Source organism: Helobdella robusta (assembly GCF_000326865.2).
Source record: "Helobdella robusta unplaced genomic scaffold HELROscaffold_1, whole genome shotgun sequence".
In the NCBI taxonomy this organism is placed as follows: domain Eukaryota; kingdom Metazoa; phylum Annelida; class Clitellata; order Rhynchobdellida; family Glossiphoniidae; genus Helobdella; species Helobdella robusta.
The window spans coordinates 5,975,676-5,999,750 of record NW_008703570.1 but is presented as its reverse complement, the minus strand read 5'-3'; the positions used below and the strand labels follow the sequence as shown (position 1 = coordinate 5,999,750).

Genomic DNA, 24,075 nt, shown 5'->3' with positions numbered 1-24,075 from the left:
CATTTATTTTCTTTAAGATTATTGCTGATAATCAATTTTTATATTTTTTTTGGCGGTCAATCAAAAATCAAGCTGCTAAAATTATTGCGGTGTTTTCAAATTTGATCACTTTGGATCAACTGTACTGGTTGACTGTTAGCAAACGCATCATATATAACCCCTGCATTCTGGAGTTTGAATGTACAAAGTACTCAACACCAACGTGTTTGCAAAATAAGTCTACGTCTGAACCGAAGCTCTACATTCATTAAACTTGCGTTCAAATGATTTTGATATTATAATGTTCATTTTGCAGTATTAAGTCTTTCAATATGGAGTAGTCTCCAAAGTCACCTGTATGACTCAAGTTTAAATTTTTTAACATTGAGAAATATGTTAATGACCTGTTTGTTCGTGTTGCAGCAAATGTGGTTAAAGTGTATTTGCAGGTCCAAATTGTAACACTTGAACAACAACTATTTATTTTTATTTACTTATTAGAGATAATAAATAAAATAAAAACATTTATTTCTTTACTTATTTATTAATAACCTAAAATGTAAACCAAACTGTTTGCTTTATAGGTTAACAAAGGTGATTAGAACTCTGGATAAGGAAATGAAACCTTGGGACGTTTTCATTGGTTTGGACAACACCATCAAAAATATGACAACCTCACTGACTGCTGTCAACCAGCTTCAAAATTCTGCCATCAGAGAGAGACATTGGATGCAGCTGATGCGAGCGACAGGGGTGCATGTCTTTTATATATTTTATGGTTCATGTTTAAAATTATTAAGGTTACCGAGTTTGAATTTTTTCCTAATAATTTCATAATCGAAGGTGCGATTTACATTTGACGACAAAACCACACTTTCTGATTTGCTTTCTCTTAAACTGCACAACTTTGAAGATGAAGTAAAGAACATAGTCGATAAATCAGTGAAAGAGCTAAGCATGGAGAAGATGCTTAACTCCATTCATGAATCTTGGACAGACATGCAATTTGAACATGAGAAACATCCTCGCACCGGCATCACCTTGTTGAAAGCCAGCGAGACACTCATTGAAACTTTGGAGGAGAATCAGGTAACGTGCATATCTGTTTCTGTTTGTGGGTTGTTTTATAATATTTTGTGACGTTCTGCCGAAATTTGTATATGAATCTGGTTGTAGTTGGTATGAAACTCAAAGTTTTGAACGATGTGAAACTTTCTTCGTGTTGATATATGGAAAAAAATACTAATATTCGAAAGTGAAGTCGAACGTTTGCTGTTAGTTGATAAAATATTTTCCGATTTTATGTCGGTGTAATGTTAACAACTGTGAAACAGGTGCAACTGCAGAACATGTTAACTTCAAAACACATCGCTCACTTTTTGGAGGAAGTTTCAACGTGGCAGAAAAAACTTTCCACAGCTGATCAGGTTAAGTCAATTTTAGCATTTGTTTGGCTTAGAGAGAAGGTTGTTTTAAGTAACAATTAAATAATAATAATACAATAAAATGATTCAAATTTTATATATTTTTGAAAGTGTTATAAATGTTTATTCTTAAAACATTACGGCTGACTTTTATTCGTTGGTATGAAAAATTATCTGAGTGTTGAACGTACGTTGCAGGTGATAAGTATTTGGTTTGAAGTGCAGCGTACCTGGTCTCACCTAGAGAGCATCTTCATTGGATCTGATGACATCAGAACCCAACTCCCTCAAGATTCTGAACGATTCGATAAAATTGATGTCGATTTTAAGGTCTTATAAGCGTTTTTTGTAATTTTGCTTGGAAATTTCTCTACAAGCTTTTGAGAAATTTTTTTATATGAATCAACAGAAAATAATAAAAAAATAAACGAAACACATTATGAAATAATTTAGATTGTTTTATTATCTTCTTTCCACATTATTGGCTACCTATAAAGCTATATTTAACAAAAATTTATTGAAACCAGGAATTAGTTAAAGAAGTGGAAACAACAACCCAGGTGCTCGAAACCACTAGTCGACCACGCCTCTATGAACGTCTGGAGACCATCAAAGACCAACTCACCCTTTGTGAGAAGGCCCTTGCTGAATATTTGGAAACTAAAAGATTGGCTTTTCCTAGATTTTATTTTGTGTCAGCTGTCGATTTGTTGGACATTTTGTCTAATGGAAATCAGCCATCTCTAGTGATTGTTTTGTTATTTTATTCTTTTTATTAAATAAACAACCAGTTGAAGTCTTTTTTGCAAACATAAAAATATTGGTATATTAATGATGTGGATACTTGTTCATTTCATTTCATAGGTAACTCGTCATCTGACGAAATTGTTTGATAGCATGGCACAGTTGAAATTTGATGACGGCAAGTTAAGTGCAGATGATGGTGTTGCAAGAACGGCAATCGCTATGTGGAGCAAAGATGACGAATTTGTCCACCTCTCCTCTCCTTGTGACTGCAGTGGGCAGGTTGGTAACTCGAACATTTTCAAACTTAATTTAATAATATTTATCGTTCGGTTTAAAGAAGTATCATCTCCTGCCAAAATACACAAAACATGTTTAGGTTATTTATTAAAAAGTTGAATGAATTGTCCATTTTTGATATTTTGCGATTAATTAATGCATTGCTGTTGATCAGGTAGAAGTGTGGTTGAACAGACTGCTGTCTTGTATGAGACAAACAATAAGGTACGAGTTGACTGAAGCACTGGCTGCCTCTGAAGAAAAGATGAGGGAACAGTGGCTCTTTGAATTTCCAGCACAAGTTGCTTTATGTTGCGTGCAGGTTCACATGCTTCACTATTATATTTCGCATTCATTTCATCTCAGTAAATCTTTATACTTTTACTGTGGTTTCAAATAATTCTTAGGCTATTTAGGTTCCTTAGGTATTTTAAATGAAAAAGTGCTATTCTTGTTTTTAATTAGTTGGTTTTGATAATTCAATTATTTATAGTTGTAGTGTTTTTTGATGTTATTGAATAATATAGTTTGAGGATAACTCTAGAAATAGTTGCTATTATTTGGTTTTCTCTTCACATGCTTCAAAGAAATTTATAAAACTGTACTGAAATTTGTTGCGATGTTACTTATCTGTTTAGATTTGGTGGACGACAGAAGTGAACATGGCGTTCGGCCACTTGGAGGAAGGCTTTGAGAATGCTCTCAAAGATTACAATAAAAAACAGGCTTCTAATTAATTAATTAATTAATATTTTGTTTTACTCTATTTATGTAATTTAGAAATGCTGATGTTTCATTTGTTTTATTAATCATTTAATTATTCGTTCATTTATTTTGTCAAATAATTATTTGGCGTAAAAGCTTTTTGGTTTATTTGTCCAAATGTTGAATGTTAAATTTTCCCTATGCCCATCTCAAACATAAAACACCGGAGGTTTATATATTTGATTTTTGTGTATGTGTTTGCTGACTGAGAAATACTAAAGGGCGAATTTAACAAAATGATAATAATTGGAGATGAATAAAATGTTAATAACAACCGTTCTGAAGGTACTTATGATGCGATGTTTCACAGATAAGTCAGCTGAACGTCTTGATCACGATGCTGACTGGAACACTGACGCCAGGCGACAGGCAGAAGATAATGACAGTCTGCACAATTGAGGTGCATAACCGAGATGTTGTCAACAAATTAATTGCTCAAAAGGTAGAGAACTCGCAGGCCTTCACGTGGCTTTCCCAGCTGAGGCACAGGTGGGATGATAAGGAGGAAGATTGCTTCGCTAACATATGTGATGCTCAGGTTGGTCTCTCTTCTTTACTTCTGTCACGGCAATCACGATAGATAACATTGCGAATGCTTTTTATGACACCTTTCAATGAACCACCGTGCTCCCAAAAGTTATTGGTTTGACCACGTAAACTGCGCTAAACATTTAATAGACGACTTTTTAATTAATTCGAAAATATTTAGTATTTTATTATTGTTGTTTCTAACGACGCCGTGATTCTAGCACGTAGAATGCGCCTACATTTTAAACGGTTATAATAATCGGCAATTAAGTTTTTACGTCATGTTACAAAACAAACTTGACGTGTTAAAATTTGTTAAATAACTATAACCTTCACATCACTTCCCAATCAACCTTCCTCTAACCCACCTCTTGTATAGAACCCATATCTTCTCTTACACCCATCTTCGTCAATGATCCTACATTCCTGGTAGCTGTCCTGTCTACACTCTTAACCAGCTTTTTTACATTTTCGCTGTTAAATATTTCCCTGATAGACAGATGTATTCCAAATTCAATAAAGGATTTGACTTAGATAAATTAAAAACAGTTATGTTCAACGTTGGTTCCACTCTGCACTACTTTTTTGTTGTAAGTGTTGAGGGTAGTATTTCAGAAAGTGGTAATATTGTCAAAAGAAATAGTTAAAAAACCAAATATTTTCTTTTTAGTTCAAATATTCGCACGAATACCTCGGGAACTCTACGAGACTCGTCATCACACCATTGACTGACAGGTTCATATTTGTTTCCAATTATGGTTTTGCTTAATTAATTTTCAAATGAAAATTCTTGTTTTTAAAAATTAGTTACCCATAAATTATTAATGTGTATTGAATACACAATAAATTTTTTTTTAAAGTAATTTATTTTTGAACAATGCAATGTAACGTATTTTAGCATCAATAGAAGTTTGCTGCTACAAAGATTGTATATTCTATTCAAGTTTTTGAATAAACTTGAAACATATCATATAATAAAATCATTTTTTTATTTTTCAGTGTGCATTTGTAATTTGTGCCTAGCTGGAATTTAATGGTTTTTATAACATTAGGAGTTACATATCTTATCTACATTTTATGTAGTCTATAAGCGTTTGATCTTAAAAAAAGTTTTCCAACATAATGTTAATAAGAGAATTTGTAAGCGTTAACCACTTTGTTGCATAATTTTTTAACATTATTTATTGTTAATAAATAATCAAGTTAAAATAATTAGAAAGCTACAAGAATGGTGAATCATTTTTACAACTTTCCATTTTTATCTTTGTCCTTTTGTTGTACAAATATTTTTTGTTCTGTTTGCAAAGATGTTTTATTGGCTAATGCTTAATAAGCTTACGTTTTTTCAGCATCTGATCAATTATTTGACAAGTGCACGCATTGGAGTCAATTGCTGGCCTGTGAATTTATACTTAAAAGCAACTCAGAGCAAGATCACTTTGACACTCTGTACAACAGAGCTTCTTCGTTGGATTGCGAAAAATTAAAAACTTCTCATGTGTTCTTTGCTTTGCGCACATTTTCCGCTTGTAGCTCCCGCTCATTGTGTGCCATGCATGGTCTTTTTCTGAAACGACTAATAGTTTTATTAAGGGTTAAAAAAGCTATTTATTTCTTCAGTATAACCAAAAATGTTTTTTCAGTTCATTTGATTTCAAACTTCACTTTGGCTTTAAATTATTTTTTTTTATACTGCTGTTGTTTTTTGATATGAAAGTATCAAATTTATCAAAAAACCTGTTAATGTGTTAACAATTTATAAGTTCATGTTTTTGCTAATCTAATTAATTTTAAATTTTTTCTCTGTTTGATGTTTTTTTACTTGGTCAAATAATAATAAAATGTTTCAAATAATTGAAAAATTAATGTTAGAAATTATTTTAATTTAACCAGGAACGAGAATAAAATTATTTAGGTTTAGCAATCATGTGTTAATTTTGTTTCTTTTGTTTAAAAAATGGTATATATCAAGAAAATGCACGTTCAAAAAATGATTTCAGATGTATAGTAGTTAAATACAAATGGAAAAAACTGTCAAATTTTTTTATTGCAATTTTGTGGAGGCAGATGCTACATAACTCTCACTCAGTCTCTGCACCTAACAATGAGCGGCGCACCAGCTGGTCCTGCTGGGACTGGTAAGACAGAAACCACCAAGGACCTGGGGAGAACCCTTGGAGTTATGGTCTACGTTTTCAACTGCTCAGAACAAATGGATTATAAAGTAAGAATTAGTATTTTAAACCATTCGTAATAAAAATAAGGTCATGTCTACTGTGGTTTTATTTTAATTACATGTAGCTCTCTATTTTTTATTTATTCAATTTTTGTCAAAAGATTTTTACAAAATTTGTTGCCACACTTCAACATCAGTCCATAGGTAACATTTACAAAGGCCTGGCGCAATCAGGAGCCTGGGGATGTTTTGATGAGTTTAACAGAATATCCGTTGAAGTGCTGTCCGTAGTGGCCGTTCAAGTGAAATGCATTCAAGATGCCATCAAGTCAAAAAAGAAAGTTTTCAGTTTTCTCGGTGAAGAGATCAGCTTGATGTCATGCGTCGGTATATTCATAACTATGAATCCAGGATATGCCGGCAGAACTGAACTACCTGAGAACCTTAAGGCACTATTTAGGTAGATATTTATTCAACATTTATCATCATCCTTTATAATAATAATTTGTTATTTAATCTATCCTTTCGGTAACTAAGTGCTTGCACTGTAACTTCTCAAACATTTATGAAATTAAGTGGGTGAGTTTAACTTTATAACATTTTTGGGCAAACATTAACTGAGAGCGTAATTTAACATTAAATAAAATCTGATGTCCATATCAATATCTTTTAACAGTGATTTGAAAGGATTGAGTAATTATTTTAGATATTTTATGAAATCTTCAAATAAATATAACCAGGAGAATGTTAACGGAATGTTCTGTTTGCGTGGTTTTTATTTTTTGAAAATCCTCTCTTTATAACTTTTTTGTTACAGTTTAGTATTATTCTGTTTTTAAGCATTGAAATAATGTTATCTTCAACACAACAATTATAGGCCCTGTGCAATGGTTGTGCCAGATTTCGAATTGATTTGTGAAATTATGTTGGTTGCAGAAGGCTTTCTGGATGCTAGACTTTTGGCCAGAAAATTTATTACACTGTATTCTCTTTGTAAAGAACTACTCTCCAAACAGGTCAGCTTTTATTTTTAGGTTTTCAGGTCATGAAATTGTTTTTCCTACCGAAGATTTATATTTTTGAAATTACTCTGTCAAGGTTAGTTATGAATAAAAAAACATTTTTCTCTTTATTAAAAATTGCATAACGAAAAGAATCTATATTATAGTAAGCAAATTAAAGTGGATGATGTTAAACATGAAGGATCATTATGATTGGGGACTGAGAGCTATCAAAAGTGTACTCGTGGTTGCAGGTTCGTTGAAGAGAGGGGACAAGGAAAGACCAGAAGACCAGGTTTCTATTCATCTCTTATTGCAGCATTGCAAAATTTGATATTTTAATATAAATGTAGGTGCTGATGCGAGCGCTGCGTGACTTCAACATTCCGAAGATCGTTACGGACGACATGCCTGTCTTCATGGGACTCATCGGAGATTTGTTTCCTGCTTTGGATGTTCCTCGCAAGAGGGATGATGTCCTCGAGAAGCAGATCAAAACCGCCATTTCTAATCTCAAGTTGCAGCCTGAAGATGGATTTATTTTGAAGGTTTATTTGGGTCAAAAATTATATCATGCAATTTTTAATCATTCAAATTTTGATCTAATTTTGAATAAAGTTTTCACTTTGTTAAGAAAATATATTTTCATTTAATGCTACATTGTTAATTGAACATTTTTCTCACTGAAATAAGGTATAGTTGCAGATATGAAATGGAAAATTATGATAACGTGAATCTTACAAAAATTAAAAATGCACTATTTGAAATACCCAGTAGTAAAATAATTTTGTATTAAGCACAGCATCCACAGATTTGTTGAAATGAAACCGAAAAATAATTAACATCCGATTTGCAACGGCGGTTCGAATCAAATATAAAACCAGAAAATGTTAAGAAATTAAGTGTAAAAAAAATTGTAAAAAAAATGTTAGTTTAAGTGTTTGAACGTTTGATTACATAAGGCGAGAAGAATAAAGCGACTAAAGGTTTAGTGCTGCAAACCTTAATAGTAAATTATAAATTTGAAAAAAAATTTTATTTAGGTTGTTCAATTGCAAGAATTATTTGAAGTTCGTCATTCAGTCTTCATTGTTGGAAATGCTGGAACTGGTTTATTTTAATTTTCTCGTTCTTTCAGTAAACTTTTTAAACAGTGCAATATTTTTTATTTCAATTTGCTCGCGTACGATAAATTAAAACTTCAACAAAAAATACTCGTTAATGTGTTTATATTTACTGAAATCAAATCGGTGAAAAAATATTATGCCAATCAGGAAAAAGTTGTGTATGGAAGACGTTGTATAAGGCTAATCAGAATATGAAGAAAAAACCAATTGCCGTAGATTTGAACCCTAAAGCAGTTACTAACAACGAGTTGTTTGGCATTATAAATCCTGCAACCAGAGAATGGAAAGATGGTTAAATAGATTACATTTCTTATCAATATTGCATGATTTTTTAACTTTATTTTTATTTTTTTTGTCATGAAACTTAAAAATTTATACGGTTAGTCCCTTAGTTTGAAATTTTTGTCTGAAACAAAACGAAGGCCTCTTTTCGTATGTGATGAGAGATCTGGCAAACAACTCTCACGATGGTCCCAAGTGGATCATACTGGATGGAGACATCGATCCAATGTGGATTGAATCCCTCAACACTGTCATGGATGATAACAAAGTTCGCGATTACTTTTTGTGTCTTTTCTGTTTAGTTGCAAATTTCAGTTCTTTCAACTTAAAAATATTCAAAATTCAAGGAAAAGTTATAAAATGCCGACTACAGATACAGAAATTCTAAACTTGTCCAATATTTTTCGATGTGACAAAATTTTTTTTGGTTTATCTTTGCTATATGAAATTTTTTGGAATTGGTAACCTATATTTCATTACTAGTAATGTAGTTATTTCTATTCTTCTTTGACATTAAAATGACTAATTCATCATTTAGTTTCATACTTAATCTATAATTATTAATTACTTTGCCGGCTTACTTGTTTGTCTATTTAATTATTTATTTACTTGTTTTATTCATTTGCAAAGTTTTTCTTTCTACGATATTGGCTACAATGCAGGAGATGAAATGAAGGATAATAATTTATCATTGTCTAAAAAATGATCAGCATAACTTTACTTTTTTTCGAAACGCACTTCAGGTGATTGACAGGAAGAACGGTTATTTTAGTGGTTTTTAGAGGCGCATTGAGCTGTCTGATAGTAAAAAAATTAATGGCAATTTAAAGATTGTAACATTTTAAAACAAGAACCATGCAAATATTTTTAAACATTCATACAAAGTGGAAAAACAAAGAATTAGTTACTATTGGCTGAATTGTCACAATTTTTTGTTTAAAAGTTTCACATTTGTGGGAAAGTGCTTTTTGGAGATTTAATTATCACAGTTGAAAGAGCGAGTTTTTATAACGCACGTAAAACTTTGCAATCAAATTTGTTTTCAACATTAACAAATATCAGTTAATGATTTGGAAAAAAATATTCCTATCTAATCAATTCATTTGAAAATTATTAAATAGGTATTGACACTGGCCAGCAACGAGCGCATCCCACTAACTCATTCCATGAGACTGCTCTTCGAAATAAGTCATCTCAAGTCAGCCACACCGGCCACTGTGTCGAGAGCTGGCATCCTCTACATCAATGCGGGCGATCTCGGATGGAATCCGTAAATTTTTAATTAGTTTTTCATAAGGACCTTTGGCCCATTTACTTTATTACATTGTAGTGTTATGTTTGTATGGAAATGAAAGGTAATTCATGTCGTGCAGCGATATGTCAAAGCTAAACTGAGTTATTTAGTTTTAAATTGTTTCTTGCTTAGGTAATCACAAATTTTACTGATTATAATTTTGAGTAGTTAGTTATAACTGACGTTATTTTAGGTTCATAAGCAGTTGGATCGAAACACGCCAGGCCCAGTCTGAAAAAGCCAATTTGACGATTCTTTTTGACAAGTATGTTCCTTCGTGTCTGGAAGCTATGCGGCTGAGGTTCAAAAAGATTATTCCCATCACTGACATCAGCCACTTGCAAATGTTGTGCTACCTGCTTGAGTGCATGCTCACACCTGAGAACACGCCTGCCGACTGTCCTAAGGAATGGTCAGATTCATTTAATTTTTAATAATTCTAGTAAAGCCGTTACGTTAAAAATCACCACTTTATAATATGTTATTATTGGGAAGGTACCAAAAAATTTTGAGTAGAAAACGCTCGTTATTAACGTTTGTTCATGGTTCGAAAAACTAATGTGTTTGATTTTTTAAAGGTACGAATTATACTTTGTGTTTTCTTGCATATGGGCTTTCGGGGGCTGCTTATTTCAAGATCAGGTAATAATTTTTGAAGATTTGTTTATTTCAAATATTTATCTTGAATTTTGTTTCTATAATCATTTTTTGTTTTAGCTGGTTGACCATCGAGTTGAGTTCACGAAATGGTGGGTCGGAGAGTTCAAAACCATCAAGTTCCCGGCACAAGGAACAGTTTTTGATTACTACATTGATCAGGAAACTAAAAAATTTGAATTATGGTCAAAAAAAGTGCCTAAGTTTGAATTGGATTCAGAAATTCCTTTACAGGTTTAGCTATTTCTGTTATGGCATTGTATAATTGATAACTTCAATTTAAATAATTTGGCAGCATTTTTTGTAATTAGATAGTTTAGAAAATTTATTTTTTTAAATTAATAATGTTTCACAGGCTACCATGGTGCATACATCTGAAACAACCCGAATTCGTTATTTTCTTGACCTTCTGCTTGATAAGCGACGGCCAGTCATGCTTGTTGGACATGCTGGCACCGGCAAAACTGTACTCATCAATGACAAAATTGTCAGTTTGAGTGAGGATTTTGTCGTTGCGAACGTTCCTTTCAACTTTTACACAACATCTGAAATGCTGCAACAGATTCTTGAAAAACCTTTAGAAAAGAAGGCAGGTAAGAATTATGGTCCTCCTGGAAACAAAAAACTCATTTATTTTATTGACGACATGAATATGCCAGAGGTTTGAAAATTGCTGTTAATATTTTTTCCACTTGAATTAATAAATTAATAAAAGTGTTAACTTGTCTTTATAAGAGAGATAGGTTTTCAACAGTGCAGCCGCACACCTTGATCCGACAACACTTGGACTACAATCACTGGTACGATCGTACTAAACTAACTCTTAAAGAGATTTCCAACACTCAATATGTGGCTTGCATGAATCAAGCTGCTGGCAACTTCACCATCGACACACGTCTTCAAAGACATTTTTCAGTTTTTGCTCTCAGTTTCCCCAGCCAGGAAGCATTGACGTCAATCTACACAAACATCATTCAACAACATTTGCTCGAGGTCGGATTCCCCGCAAGCGTGCAGAAACAATGCAACAATGTTGTTCAAGCATCTCTTTTGCTGCACCAGAGAATCACGCAAACATTCCAACTGACAGCCATAAAATTTCACTATATTTTCAACTTGAGAGATTTGTCTAACGTCTTCCAGGTTCTCTTTTGCTTTTAACAAATTTTCATTATAGGTGTATATAAAAACTCAGACGTGATATATTTAAAAATTTTGTTTATACTTTTTTTGTTTCCTCTATTAAGGGAATACTCTTTGCTGGATTGGAATGCTGTAAAGTCGCGAGTGATCTCGCGAGACTCTGGGTGCATGAATCACAAAGAACATACAGGGATAAACTTGTCAGCCATTCTGATCTTGAACTTTTTGACAAAATTATTGCTGAAGTTGTAAAAAAAATTTTTGAAGATTTAGATGAAGTAAGACATTTGTTATTTTATTTAAATTTTCACAGTTATTTTGTAAAGACAATGGTTCACATTGAAAATTTATTTGCGTTGTTCATAGTTAAAATGTATTTTTTCTCTGATAAAATCATTAGATGATTTTTTAGGAAAAAGTTTGTTCGCCACCAATTTTGTTCAAATTTTTAAATTCAAAATTAGCCGACTAAGTTTTTTAAAAATTCTGTTGGCTCAATTTTAATTTAACCAAATTTATACTTAAAATCGTTTTACATTTTATAGAATGCAATATTCAAAGAACCACTTCAGTTCTGTCACTTCGCCAGCGGTATCGGTGAGCCAAAATATCTTCCAGTTGTAAGCTCCGCGGATATCAGCAAAATACTTATCGATGCTCTTGAGAATTATAATGAAATCAATTCAGCAATGAACTTGGTCCTTTTTGACGATGCGATATCCCATGTCTTGAGGATCAATCGAATTACTGAGGCCCCACGCGGGAATGCTCTCCTGGTGGGAGTGGGTGGGAGTGGCAAGCAAAGTCTCTCCAAACTGGCTGCACACATCAGCGGTTATGAAGTCTTTCAAGTCTGTGCTTCTTCTTTTGGCTTTTTCTTCAAAAAGCGTTGATATAATTTTTTTAAAGTTTGCAGTTACATGGCTCATCTTTGTATTTAATAAATGGCTGAAAACTATTTAAACTGTTTAAAGAATGATGCATAGTGGTTTGATGCAATATAAGATATACATAAGTTTTTTAAAAACGTATAAGCTTTGTCTAAAAACAGCTGCGTTAAAATTTACCATTTCATTCCAACTCATTGAGCAATATCAATTTTGAGGTCTCGCGCAGCACACTACATATGTTTTTCAAAAAAAAATATAATTCATTCTTCAAAAAAAAATTAAATGTCTCTAAATTTACAATTGATAAATGTTTTTTATTAATACAAATTTTGTTCAACGTCTTCAGATAACATTGAAAAAAGGTTACGGTATTCCAGATTTGAAACAAGATCTGAATGGCTTGTACCAGAAGGCAGGCTTGAAAGGGCTAGGTATGGTGCTACTCATGACAGATGCTCACATCATTGATGAACGCTTTCTCGTTCTCATCAATGATTTGTTGGCTTCCGGGGAAATACCTGATTTATTTACTGAAGATGATTTGGATATTATCGTTACTGGCGTGCGGAATGATGTCAAGGAAATGGGTTTGTTTGATTCCAGAGAGAATTGCTGGAAATTCTTTATTGACAGAGTTCGTAGGCAGTTGAAGGTGAATCATGGTGTTAAATGTAGTGTAAATGTTAGTATTAACATTAACTTTCTGTGCACTTAACTGGTAACTACTAAAAATTATCAAAAACCAAATCAGAGAAACCGACTAATCGGTTTTATTTATTTATTCATTTTTAAATATTTATTAGACATTCAAATAATGGTTTTATTTATTATTTTCTTTTTTTTTTGATTGAATTGAAGTTAACGACTGTTTATAAGTTGAAAAAAATAAGTTTAAATGAGCCTGCACATTTTCACTATTGAATTTTTTCCACGGAATAATTAAAACAACACGCGCACGCGGCAGGTCATCCTGTGCTTCTCTCCGGTGGGCAACACCTTGCGAGTGAGGAGCAGAAATTTTCCCGCGTTAACCAACTGCACAAGTATCGATTGGTTTCATGAATGGCCTGAAGAGGCACTCATATCTGTCAGTCACAGATTTCTCAGTGAAATAGAACTGCTTGATGTAAGTTGAAAATTTATGAGGGATGTTTTTACATCGGTGTCTTAAGTTGTTGAGTAACAAAAATGAATTCATCTTTGAAATACATTTTGCAAAATTGGTTGACGAATAGTTTCTGCAATGTTTGTTTTTTCAGTTATGCTTTAATTAAAGTTTTATTCTCTTTTTTGACAAGTCTGGCATGCGCCAGTCGATATCACAATTTGTTGCATACGTACATCGATCTGTCAATCAAGTAAGTGAAATTTATCTGCAAAATGAACGACGCTACAACTACACCACACCAAAGAGCTTCCTTGAGCTGATACAATTGTACCAAAATCTTCTTGCAAAGAAACACGAAAACCTTCAGGTTTCAATTGTTTTTATACAACTATTTTGTAAATGATGTTATAATCAACAAGTTCATATTTTGATTATTGTCATTTTAGGCAAGTGTTTTGAGGTTAGAAACCGGTCTGGAAAAACTGAAAGGCAGTTCTAGTCAAGTGGAAAGTTTGAAATTGAAATTAGCTCAACAAAAACAAGAACTGGCCATCAAAGATGAACAAGCCAATAAACTGATCAATGTATGTTATTATTTAAATAATGTGTACAATATTTAAATTAGTTTTTATTTATTTGGTTCTGATTTAATTTTGTTTTAATATTTTTATGGTTGGTTAATTTTTAAATTTTTGGTTGAATCAAGCTATAATCTAAAATGTTCACAGGTTGTGGAAGCTGACACAATAAAAGTTTCGAAAGAGAAAAGTTTGGCCAGCGAAGAAGAAAAAAAAGTTCAAGTAATCAATGAAGAAGTTCAAAGAAGATTCAAGGAATGCCAAGAAGATCTTGCTAAAGCAGAACCTGCATTGATTGAAGCGAAGGAAGCTCTTGCTACACTCAACAAGGTTTCATTTACATTTATAACATTAAACTTTTATTGAAGGTCAAATAAGTTTAGTAAAAGTTTAAATATTAAATGATAATTTATTAAATTTTTTTATAGTATTGTTTTACAAATTTCGAACAGAGTAATTTATCAGAATTGAAAGGATTTGCAAAACCTGTTACCGCTGTGGTCAACGTGACGGCAGCTGTTATGGTGTTACTTGCTAATAAAACCAAAAAAATTCCGAAGGACAGAACTTGGAATGCAGCTAAAGTGATGATGGGAAAAGTAAGTCAAATTATAAAACTAACTTACCGACTTTTCATCTTTTAATAAAGTTCTTATGGCAATAATATTTTGGTTCTGTGGTACCTAATCAATATCATTTTGGATGAATTTTTATGAGCGGTAATTTTTTAAGTAGTTTGTTTAGTTCGTTAGTTTGTTGGTTGGTTGACTGGTTTGTTGTTTGGTTGATTGGTTGGTTGATTTACTGGTTAGTTGTCTGGTTGGTTGATTGGTTGATTGGTCGGTGGGTTGCTTGCTGGTTAGCTGGCTAATTTTAGTCGGTTGGTTCATTGGTTGTTTGTTCGTTGGTTGTTTGATACATTTGTTAAAGTACTGACTAGATGGATGACATGCTGTATGGTTGGTTGATTGGTTTGTTATTTATTAATTTTCAAAGATATAATTTCAATGATTGTTTTTGCCAAACTGAAAAAAAGGTCGATGATTTTTTGAATGCTTTACTGAACTATGAGAAAGAAAACATTCCAGATGTTTGCCGACAGGCAGTTCAACCTTATTTACAAAATCCTGAATTCAATGCTGAATCAATCAAACAAAAATCGGTTGCTGGTACGATTAAATATAATTTTTTATATTTTAAATATTTGTAAAATAATAATGATGGTCATAATTTTTTGTTTAATACTTCATTCAGCGGCCGGCCTATGCAAATGGGTGATAAATATCATGAAATACTACGCTGTATATTGTGACGTAGAACCAAAGAGGCAGGCGCTGAATCAGGCCACCCAAACTAGGCAGGCTGCTGAAGAACGTTTGCAGCACATTCAGAGTAAGATTGCCAGTCTCGAAGAAGCACTAAGCAAGTTGAAGGCCGAGTACGACCAGGCCACTGAAGCTCAAATCAAATGTAAACAGGAAGCCGATGCAACCAACAAGACGATCATACTGGCCAACAGATTGGTCAGCGGTCTGACTTCTGAAAACGACCGCTGGACAGAACAGGTTTGTTGTTTAACTACCACAACTTTTAAACTTTTGCATTTATTTTTCAAATTTTTCAATTTAAAATCACTTGTATATCTTTAAATTTTAAAAAATGTATAAACTTTTTTTATACTATTAACGCCTGTCTTGAGTGTGTTTCTTTTTAGGAATCTGGGTAATAAAACATTGCCAGCGTTTTCATTTGCAAAAGTTTACGCATTTTGTACACGTAACGTTCAACATATTTTTAACAATTAACTGCCGAACAAAACAGGTGAAACACTTTCGTCGGCAAGAAACAACGTTAGCTGGTGATATGTTGCTGGTGGCAGCATTCATTTCTTACATTGGATGTTTTACAAAGCAATACAGACTCATGCTCATTGAAAAGCATTGGATTCCTTTCTTAACTGATAAGCTGGAAGTGTCAATCCCATTTTCAGAGGGATTTGACCCTCTATCCCTGCTGACGGATGATGCTCAGGTGGCGTCGTGGAACAATTGCGGACTTCCGAGTGATCGTATGTCCACTGAAAATGCAGCCATTCTAATTAATTCTGAAAGGTTTTGTAATTTATAGTTTTTAATTATTATTTATTTATTTTATATTGATATTGGACTTTGATATTTTATATTGGACTCCTAACGTCCTCTTTTTTATGAAATTAATATCTTTGTCTTGCTACATATTATTTAATAAATTTGGAATAAATATTCTATTGAAGATGGCCATTAATAATTGATCCTCAACTGCAAGGACTGAAATGGATCAAAAGTCAATATAGTTCCTCTTTGGTTGCCGTCAGGTTAGGACAGAAAGGGTTTTTAGATCGCATCGAACAGGCTATATCTAATGGTGATACTGTACTCATTGAAAACATTGAAGAAAGTAAGCCGTTGTTACTGACATTAGTTTTTAAAATTGTATTTGCTATATATTTTGTTTAGATAAATTCTCCCTAATAAAATTTTCCTCACATTTTTTCTTTCTCCGTTTTTTTTATGTATTTATTCGTTTAATTATGTACTACTGCCTTGCATGCTGTAACAGTTTCTTCGTCTGTCAGATTCTGATTTTTAAAGATTAATAAAAAAAATAAAATTAAATAAAACCTATTCTGATAGCTTTAGATCCTGTCTTGGAGCCAGTGATTGCCCGCAACTTGATTAAAAAAGGCACAGCAATTCGATTTGGCGACAAAGAAGTTGAATACGACAAAGGATTCAGATTGATTTTGCACACAAAACTTGCTAATCCTCACTATAAACCTGAACTGCAAGCACAAACAACTCTAATAAATTTCACAGTCACAAGGGATGGTTTGGAAGACCAGTTGTTAGCCGATGTCGTTAGTAAAGAAAGATACGACCTTGAAAAATCAAAAGCTAGCTTGACCAAGTCACAAAACACATTCAAGATATCGCTGAAGGTTAATGTTTAAATGATTGAAACTATGCTAGTTTTACAGTGAAGAATTTTTTTATTTCAAATGAGCTTTTGTGAAAAAATATTTTTATATATTCTTTATAACTCAATTCAAACTTTTTTTGTAACTTATGTGAGTTTTTTAAGAAAAATTCTTATAATATTTTATTCTTCATAATGCAGCTCTGTCAAACGCAGAGTTGCTTACATATTATTCTGTATTTATAATGAAAACTGTTCCCACCACACGACGCACATACACACTATATATGCACGCGTATATTCGAAGACCACCATTCGCGTATGGTGGTCTTCGGATAGACATTATTTGAACCATGCCATCGCGTAATAGCAGCGCTAGACATGGCATTCCTACTGGCTGAGCTAACTCGGTGACCAAATGATTATGACAGTTATTTATCTTATTTACCTAGCTTAAATAGTACATTTAAATACTGGTGTTCTAATAACCTGTAAGCAAACTGCTCGATGTCATATATTTTATTTGGAACTATTGAACACGTTGATAGTTCTGGCGAACCGAAAATTCATTTAAGCCAAAAATATTTTTATTCTGTCAAATTTTTGCTGTCATCTTTGCCATACATTACATTTTAATCATGCAGATTTAATCATTTTATTAAACATTCGCGAAAAAAATATCTTTCAACTCCTATTTTCTCTAATTTTTCACTCAACATTTTGTTGTATATTGAACATTTATTGATTGCATCATGATTAAATTATTAATCGCCTGCTTTCTAGTTATGACGATCTTCATAATTTTTGTAAAAAAAAGTTGTAGTTGATTTTTAATTCATTGAAATTTTGCGCCTGAACCAGAATTTAGAAGATGAGTTATTAGCCCGTCTGTCAACAGCTGAAGCCAATTTTTTGGGTGATTATGCCCTGGTAGAAAACCTTGAGAAGACGAAGAGCATGTCCTCAGACATCGAGCTGAAAGTAGCAGAGGCAAAAGTCACAGAAAGTCGAATAAACGAAGCGAGAGAGGCGTACAGGAAGGCAGCCACCCGAGCATCCCTGCTGTATTTTATATTGAATGATCTCAATAAGATACATCCGATGTATCAGTTCTCACTCAAAGTCAGTCCGCTGTTTCAAACGTAGTGTTTTTTTCAGAACTTACCTGTTAAACTATATTTTCAAAAATATTAACATTTTGCTGTTAATATGTGATGTTTGACATGTTAATATCCGACATTTGTCTTTTTCTGACGCTGATTTAATTTATTTATGTTAAAACGTAATCAATTGTGCGAAGGCTTTCAGCATTGTATTTGAGAAAGCCATTGACAGAGCGGAACCAGCTGAAGAGACTCCACAAAGAGTTCAAAACCTTATTGATTGCATAACCTACTCTGTCTTCATTTACACATCAAGAGGTCTCTTTGAACGAGACAAGTTAACGTTCATGGCTCAAACTGCTTTCCAGGTGTTTTACTTTGCAGTGTTTTATGTTTTTATTTGTTTTTATTTCATGGTTCTTGAAAAATTTAGAGTTTTGAATATTATCAAAATTTATAACCAGCTTAAAATAATAACCAATGGATAAACGAATCTACAAACAGATATTGAATATGAATCAAGACATTGATCCTCAAGAATTAGATTTCCTACTGAGGTTGCCAGCCTTACCTAATGTTGTTTCTCCGGTTGATTTCCTTAACAACCAGTGCTGGGGAGCTGTTAAGGTGCATGTTGTTCAGTTTTGCCTATTTGTATTTTATATTTTCACTTCATCATTATCTTTATAATAAAAAATCGCTGACAGGCACTGGCTTTATTAGACGAATTCAACAATTTGGACAGAGATATCGAAGGATCGACCAAAAGGTGGCACGTCGCTATCATTGTTAACAGTTTTTTTTAAATTTTGTAACAGAAATTTTATTTGAAAGGTGGAAAAAATTTGTGGAGAGTGAATATCCAGAAAAAGAGAAGTTTCCACAGGAATGGAAAAACAAATCTTCGTTACAAAGAATGTGCATGTTGAGGTGTTTAAGGCCAGACCGAATGACGTACGCTGTCAAGTAAGAGTTTCCTTTCTTGCTAGTAATGTTTAACTAATGTTTGCATTATTTTATCATAACGGCTTAAATATCTTTACTGAAATATATATTTGAATTTTTAATTATTCTTTGTTACATTCGTATCGTTTTGCAGGCTTTTTGTTGAAGAGAAATTGGGTTCAAAGTTTGTAGAAACTCGCAGTTTAGATTTTTCGAAATCTTTTGAAGAGTCAGGATCAGGAACACCAGTCATGTTCATTCTTTCTCCCGGAGTTGATCCTCTAAAAGATGTTGAAACGCTAGGAGTTAAGTTGGGATTTTCAGTGGATAAATCAAATTTTCATAACATTTCACTTGGCCAAGGACAAGAAGTAGTTGCTGAAGATGCGATGGAGAAGGCTTCGAAATCTGGACATTGGGTCGTGCTACAGGTTGTTTTTGTAACACTCTCTTGTCAAAAGTTTGATCTAATAAGTTAAATGAAATGTAAGTACAGTAACAAATCAACAATTAGATATTAAGTCCGATGTATGGTTCATTCCTAATTTATATTCTCTTCAGAACATCCATCTAGTTTCAAGATGGCTACCAGCATTAGAGAAATTGTTAGAGCAATATAGTTTGGAAAGCCATGCTGATTTCAGAGTTTTCATAAGTGCTGAACCAGCTCCGACCAAAGAATCGCACATAATTCCTCAGGGAATTCTTGAAGCAGCCATAAAAATTACCAACGAGCCACCTACCGGCATGTTTGCTAATCTTCACAAAGCACTTGATAATTTTTCCCAAGTAAACACTTTCATTTGGTTCTTAAACTTCCTTCTCTGCTTATACGTAATTCAAATATATATATATATATATATATATATATATATATATATATATATATATATATATATATATATATATTTATTTATTTTTATCGAAATTAACAAAACTTTTATTTTCAAATTCTCATTTCGTTAACATTGACATTCTCATGCATGCCGATGAATAAGAATGAATTGTTAAAGTAGAGTTTGATTTAAAACAGGACACGTTGGAGATGTGTGCCAGAGAAGCGGAATTTAAGAGCATCTTATTTTCTCTCTGTTATTTTCACGCTGTAGTCAGTGAACGTAGAAAGTTTGGCCCACAAGGTTGGAATCGCATTTACCCATTCAACACTGGAGATCTTACTATAAGCATCAACGTGCTTTTCAATTATCTCGAAGCCAATGCTAAAGTACCGTGGGAAGATTTGAGGTTTGTTTATTTTTATTACATCGATTACATTCAAAAATTGTATCTCGAGTAGGGATCCACAGTTTTGAATTGCACGTACATATTGTTTTACTCGGTTGTTTGTATATGATCGCCAATTTTGAACGTAATAAATTTTGGCTGAGATGAAAATATCTGATGACGCGCGTTGATTGGGAACGAGGAACATCTGATCAAGACTTCGGCAAAGTTACATTTTTTTATCTCTGGTATTTTTGGTTTTGGTCTTTTCAAGTTGCGAAACTTTTTTAACTTTGGCTGCTTTCAAAATTTATTTATTCCGCTAAGTGGAGCTCATAAGTTTGGATATTTTATGACTTTTTATTCAATAAATTTTGCCAATTCTTTTTTTTAAATTTTATACGTTCATTTTCTTTTTTTATTTGTCTGACTATTTAATTTAAAGAAATTTTCCAATGTAAACCACGTACAGGTATTTGTTTGGCGAAATAATGTACGGAGGCCATATAACAGATGATTGGGATAGAAGACTTTGCAAGACATATCTGGAAGAGTACATGAATCCCTCATTGGTATCGTAAACAATTTCTATGCTCAGCTTAAATTTAAAAAATTATTTATAGTAGTCTTTCAAAAACAATTTTAGCTTGATGGAGAAATGAATTTTGCACCTGGATTTCCGGTACCGCCAAATACTGATTACCGCGGTTACCATTCATTTATAACGGAGTGTCTTCCTTCGGAAAGTCCTCATCTTTATGGATTGCATCCTAATTCCGAAATTGAATTTCTTACCATGACCTCTGAAAATCTTTTTAGAACTGTATTGGAAATGCAACCTCGAGATTCTGGAATGGCTAATCCTTTAGGATTAACCAGGGAAGATAAAGTAAAAAAATTTGTTTTTTCATTTTAATTAAACGTAAAAATTGAAATTAATATTAAAAAATGCTTCTGCTAACGTTTTTCATAATTTTTCGAATAATTTTTCAAAAATCTCATTTGTTCTTAAATTACAAATTAATAATCTGTTTTTTTTTATATATAAAAATATGTGCAGATTAAAAACGTGTTGGATGAGATATTAGAAAAAATTCCTGAGGAGTTTGTTATGTATGATTTGATTGCCAAATTGCCACCGGAAGATCGAACGCCCTACGTAACAGTGGCCTTCCAGGAATGCGAACGAATGAATTTGTTGACTCTAGAAATTAAAAGATCCTTAAAAGAACTTGATCTTGGTCTCAAAGTTTGTATCCATGAAATATTTTATATTTGATTTTCACTGATAGATTCTGTTTATTTTTTTATAACAAAAGATATTTTTTTGTAAATCAGGGCGAGTTGACAATAACAGCAGACATGGAATTATTGGGCAATGCATTGTTCCTTGACATGGTTCCGGATAGTTGGATTCATCTCGCTTACCCGTCTCTTTATGGATTGGCTCAATGGCATGCTGATCTTGTTAGTCGAATCAAAGAACTTGAAAGTTGGGTATCTGACTTTCAGCTTCCTTCATCAGTTTGGTTGGGTGGTTTTTTTAATCCTCAGTCATTTCTCACTGCCATTATGCAGCAGATGGCTCGAAAAAATGAATGGCCTCTCGACAAAATGTGTTTACAATGTGATGTGACTAAAAAAAATAAGGTGTTCATTCTTTTACTACATTATGTTTGTTTAGATTTGATGCAATTGAATATATTTAAAATGTTTGTTCTTGTATTTTTCATTGTTTTAACAATTTTGTATGGCCTAATAACTTTGTATTTAATAATACAAGTCTCTCAATGGATAAAACTTATTTTGGTTCATCCATATATATTTACTTACAACACCAGGAAGACATGGGCGCACCACCACGCGAGGGTTCGTATGTTCACGGATTGTACATGGAAGGAGCACGCTGGGATGTTCAGACGGGTTTAATAGCGGAGGCTCGTCTCAAAGAACTGGCGCCTATGATGCCTGTCATTTTTATCAAAGCTATACCAGTTGATAGGCAAGATCTGAGAAATATCTACGAGTGCCCCACTTATAAGACCAAACAAAGAGGTAATACTTTCGTCTGGACATTCAACTTAAAATCAAAAGAAAAACCAGCAAAGTGGATATTAGCGGGAGTTGCACTAACATTGCAGGTTATATTTTCTTTCTTTTGGTTTATATTTAGGAAATTCGAATACAAACGAAAAGAAAAATAAGTGAAATATCAAATCTTTAACAGTAAAAACTCTTATTAACTTATTAATTTTTGCCTACATCAACATAATAATATACCCCACACACTTTAAATATTTGATTATTCCGTGCTACAGATTCGGTCTTCTGCTTATTAATTTTATTTTTATAAAAAGGTAAAAAAAAGTAAGTTTTATGAAAATAATTATATTTGCTTGTTTGTGGTTAATTTATATTCTTTGAACCGTTTTTCGTAGCTGTATTAATAACTTTTTTATTAATTTTATTCTAGGTTTAAAAGAATTGCGTCAACTATGGACAGTGCATAAAATAATCGATGGAATCAAGCTTTATATTATTCACCACTTCTTGTACTATAAACTTTACTCACCATATGTACTACAAAAACTTTTCAATTTAATTTAAAAAAAAACAACAAAATGTAGATGATGCAGAAAACTAATAATGTATTTTTACATATATTATTGAAACGTGGTGTTAGGACATTTTTTGCAATGACTAAGTTTAGTCATTCATACAATCATACAAAACCATATAAAACGAACTTATAAATGCTACCTTCTTTTCGATTGTGTATAAACGATTTCAGAAAAGTTCATTTTTGTAATTTTTATTCAGATCTCGTTTAAACGCATCCAGCAATCGTATAGCATAATCATGTGTATATATCCATGATATCAAATCAACTACAGGCTACAAACAAACAGCGTGTATGAATTCGTGTTGAACGACGCGTCACACAAGCTTGCGGGGATCTTTATTTCGTTTTCGAACTTTTTTAGCCGTTAGGCCATTTCACCACCAAAAACCATGCATACCACCGAATTACAGAGGATTTGAGTTAAAGTAATTGATCTAAATAATCTGGAAGCGTTTGTGTTATTATATTAGATATGTCAGCTATAGTCAATCGACTAAGCCTGTACCGCCTAGAATTTTCCTGCGTCATTCAATCAAGCAATCAATATGTTTCTAAAAAGCCATTTCCGCGATGTTCAAAAGCGCTCCTCAATGAATTTTGCAAACAGATGCGCTCTGAACTTCATAAATAATGGAAAAATAGTTAGAGAAGAAGTTAGAGAGTTTCAGAGAAAGGTGTCAAAAAAGCAACAGCAGAATTAGTGTTATTATTTAACAAAAAATACGAAAAAGTGAGAGCGAAAAGACTGATCGTAAACCGGGCTTTTATGTTTAAGTACTTAGAAAATAATGTGTGTATGATTTTCGCTTACAGTGAATGAGTGAAGTTTTAATGAACAAGAAGTGTCTACAAGAAAGGGAAGGGGGTAGTTGTTTCCAGTTTGAGTAAGGAGAGAATGAATTCTCTCCGCTACTTTTTAAACAATGATTAAAAATGAGGTAATTTTATTTTTCATCGAGAAGCCATTTTTTCTGGAAAACCATTAGTAAGTAAATTAATTTAATTATAAATTAATTTAATTATAAGAAATGCCGATTCATTTGGGATAACGATTTTGTTAAGAATTCATGTTATTTGTCGCATCACATGGCATTCGTTTTACACGGCGTCAACATTATATGGTGCTAGCAGCCAGGCCAGCACTAAAAATAATTTAGTTTGAAAGACAAGGTGCAAAATATATATATATATATATTATGTATGGATCTATATATGATATATATAGATCCATACATAAACAAATATATGTA

General features: G+C 32.7%; 1 protein-coding gene across 1 annotated transcript in view; it reads left to right on the top strand.

Moving 5' to 3' along the window:
- The window catches only part of HELRODRAFT_155577 (hypothetical protein), a gene marked incomplete at both ends in the record, with an annotated part of 33,356 nt that extends 10,950 nt beyond the window's left edge, over nt 1-22,406 (top strand). The window contains 49 exons of the mRNA XM_009010950.1: nt 564-732; nt 823-1,068; nt 1,314-1,406; nt 1,602-1,733; nt 1,931-2,149; nt 2,268-2,429; nt 2,602-2,748; nt 3,502-3,729; nt 4,390-4,454; nt 5,787-5,943; nt 6,093-6,355; nt 6,773-6,911; nt 7,099-7,191; nt 7,250-7,444; nt 7,940-8,006; nt 8,171-8,314; nt 8,446-8,573; nt 9,427-9,575; nt 9,793-10,011; nt 10,178-10,241; nt 10,317-10,490; nt 10,612-10,917; nt 10,992-11,399; nt 11,504-11,677; nt 11,945-12,250; nt 12,636-12,941; nt 13,254-13,415; nt 13,588-13,764; nt 13,844-13,981; nt 14,126-14,305; nt 14,428-14,574; nt 15,012-15,144; nt 15,230-15,540; nt 15,797-16,086; nt 16,248-16,411; nt 16,648-16,952; nt 17,792-18,052; nt 18,231-18,401; nt 18,538-18,660; nt 18,741-18,802; nt 18,868-18,999; nt 19,133-19,409; nt 19,540-19,767; nt 20,012-20,223; nt 20,675-20,774; nt 20,849-21,091; nt 21,263-21,451; nt 21,541-21,852; nt 22,044-22,406. Of these exons, the coding sequence (XP_009009198.1) occupies nt 564-732; nt 823-1,068; nt 1,314-1,406; nt 1,602-1,733; nt 1,931-2,149; nt 2,268-2,429; nt 2,602-2,748; nt 3,502-3,729; nt 4,390-4,454; nt 5,787-5,943; nt 6,093-6,355; nt 6,773-6,911; nt 7,099-7,191; nt 7,250-7,444; nt 7,940-8,006; nt 8,171-8,314; nt 8,446-8,573; nt 9,427-9,575; nt 9,793-10,011; nt 10,178-10,241; nt 10,317-10,490; nt 10,612-10,917; nt 10,992-11,399; nt 11,504-11,677; nt 11,945-12,250; nt 12,636-12,941; nt 13,254-13,415; nt 13,588-13,764; nt 13,844-13,981; nt 14,126-14,305; nt 14,428-14,574; nt 15,012-15,144; nt 15,230-15,540; nt 15,797-16,086; nt 16,248-16,411; nt 16,648-16,952; nt 17,792-18,052; nt 18,231-18,401; nt 18,538-18,660; nt 18,741-18,802; nt 18,868-18,999; nt 19,133-19,409; nt 19,540-19,767; nt 20,012-20,223; nt 20,675-20,774; nt 20,849-21,091; nt 21,263-21,451; nt 21,541-21,852; nt 22,044-22,406 (9,433 nt within the window). The remainder of the gene's footprint in view (nt 1-563; nt 733-822; nt 1,069-1,313; nt 1,407-1,601; nt 1,734-1,930; nt 2,150-2,267; nt 2,430-2,601; nt 2,749-3,501; nt 3,730-4,389; nt 4,455-5,786; nt 5,944-6,092; nt 6,356-6,772; nt 6,912-7,098; nt 7,192-7,249; nt 7,445-7,939; nt 8,007-8,170; nt 8,315-8,445; nt 8,574-9,426; nt 9,576-9,792; nt 10,012-10,177; nt 10,242-10,316; nt 10,491-10,611; nt 10,918-10,991; nt 11,400-11,503; nt 11,678-11,944; nt 12,251-12,635; nt 12,942-13,253; nt 13,416-13,587; nt 13,765-13,843; nt 13,982-14,125; nt 14,306-14,427; nt 14,575-15,011; nt 15,145-15,229; nt 15,541-15,796; nt 16,087-16,247; nt 16,412-16,647; nt 16,953-17,791; nt 18,053-18,230; nt 18,402-18,537; nt 18,661-18,740; nt 18,803-18,867; nt 19,000-19,132; nt 19,410-19,539; nt 19,768-20,011; nt 20,224-20,674; nt 20,775-20,848; nt 21,092-21,262; nt 21,452-21,540; nt 21,853-22,043) is intronic.
- Nucleotides 22,407-24,075: the final 1,669 nt, after the last annotated feature.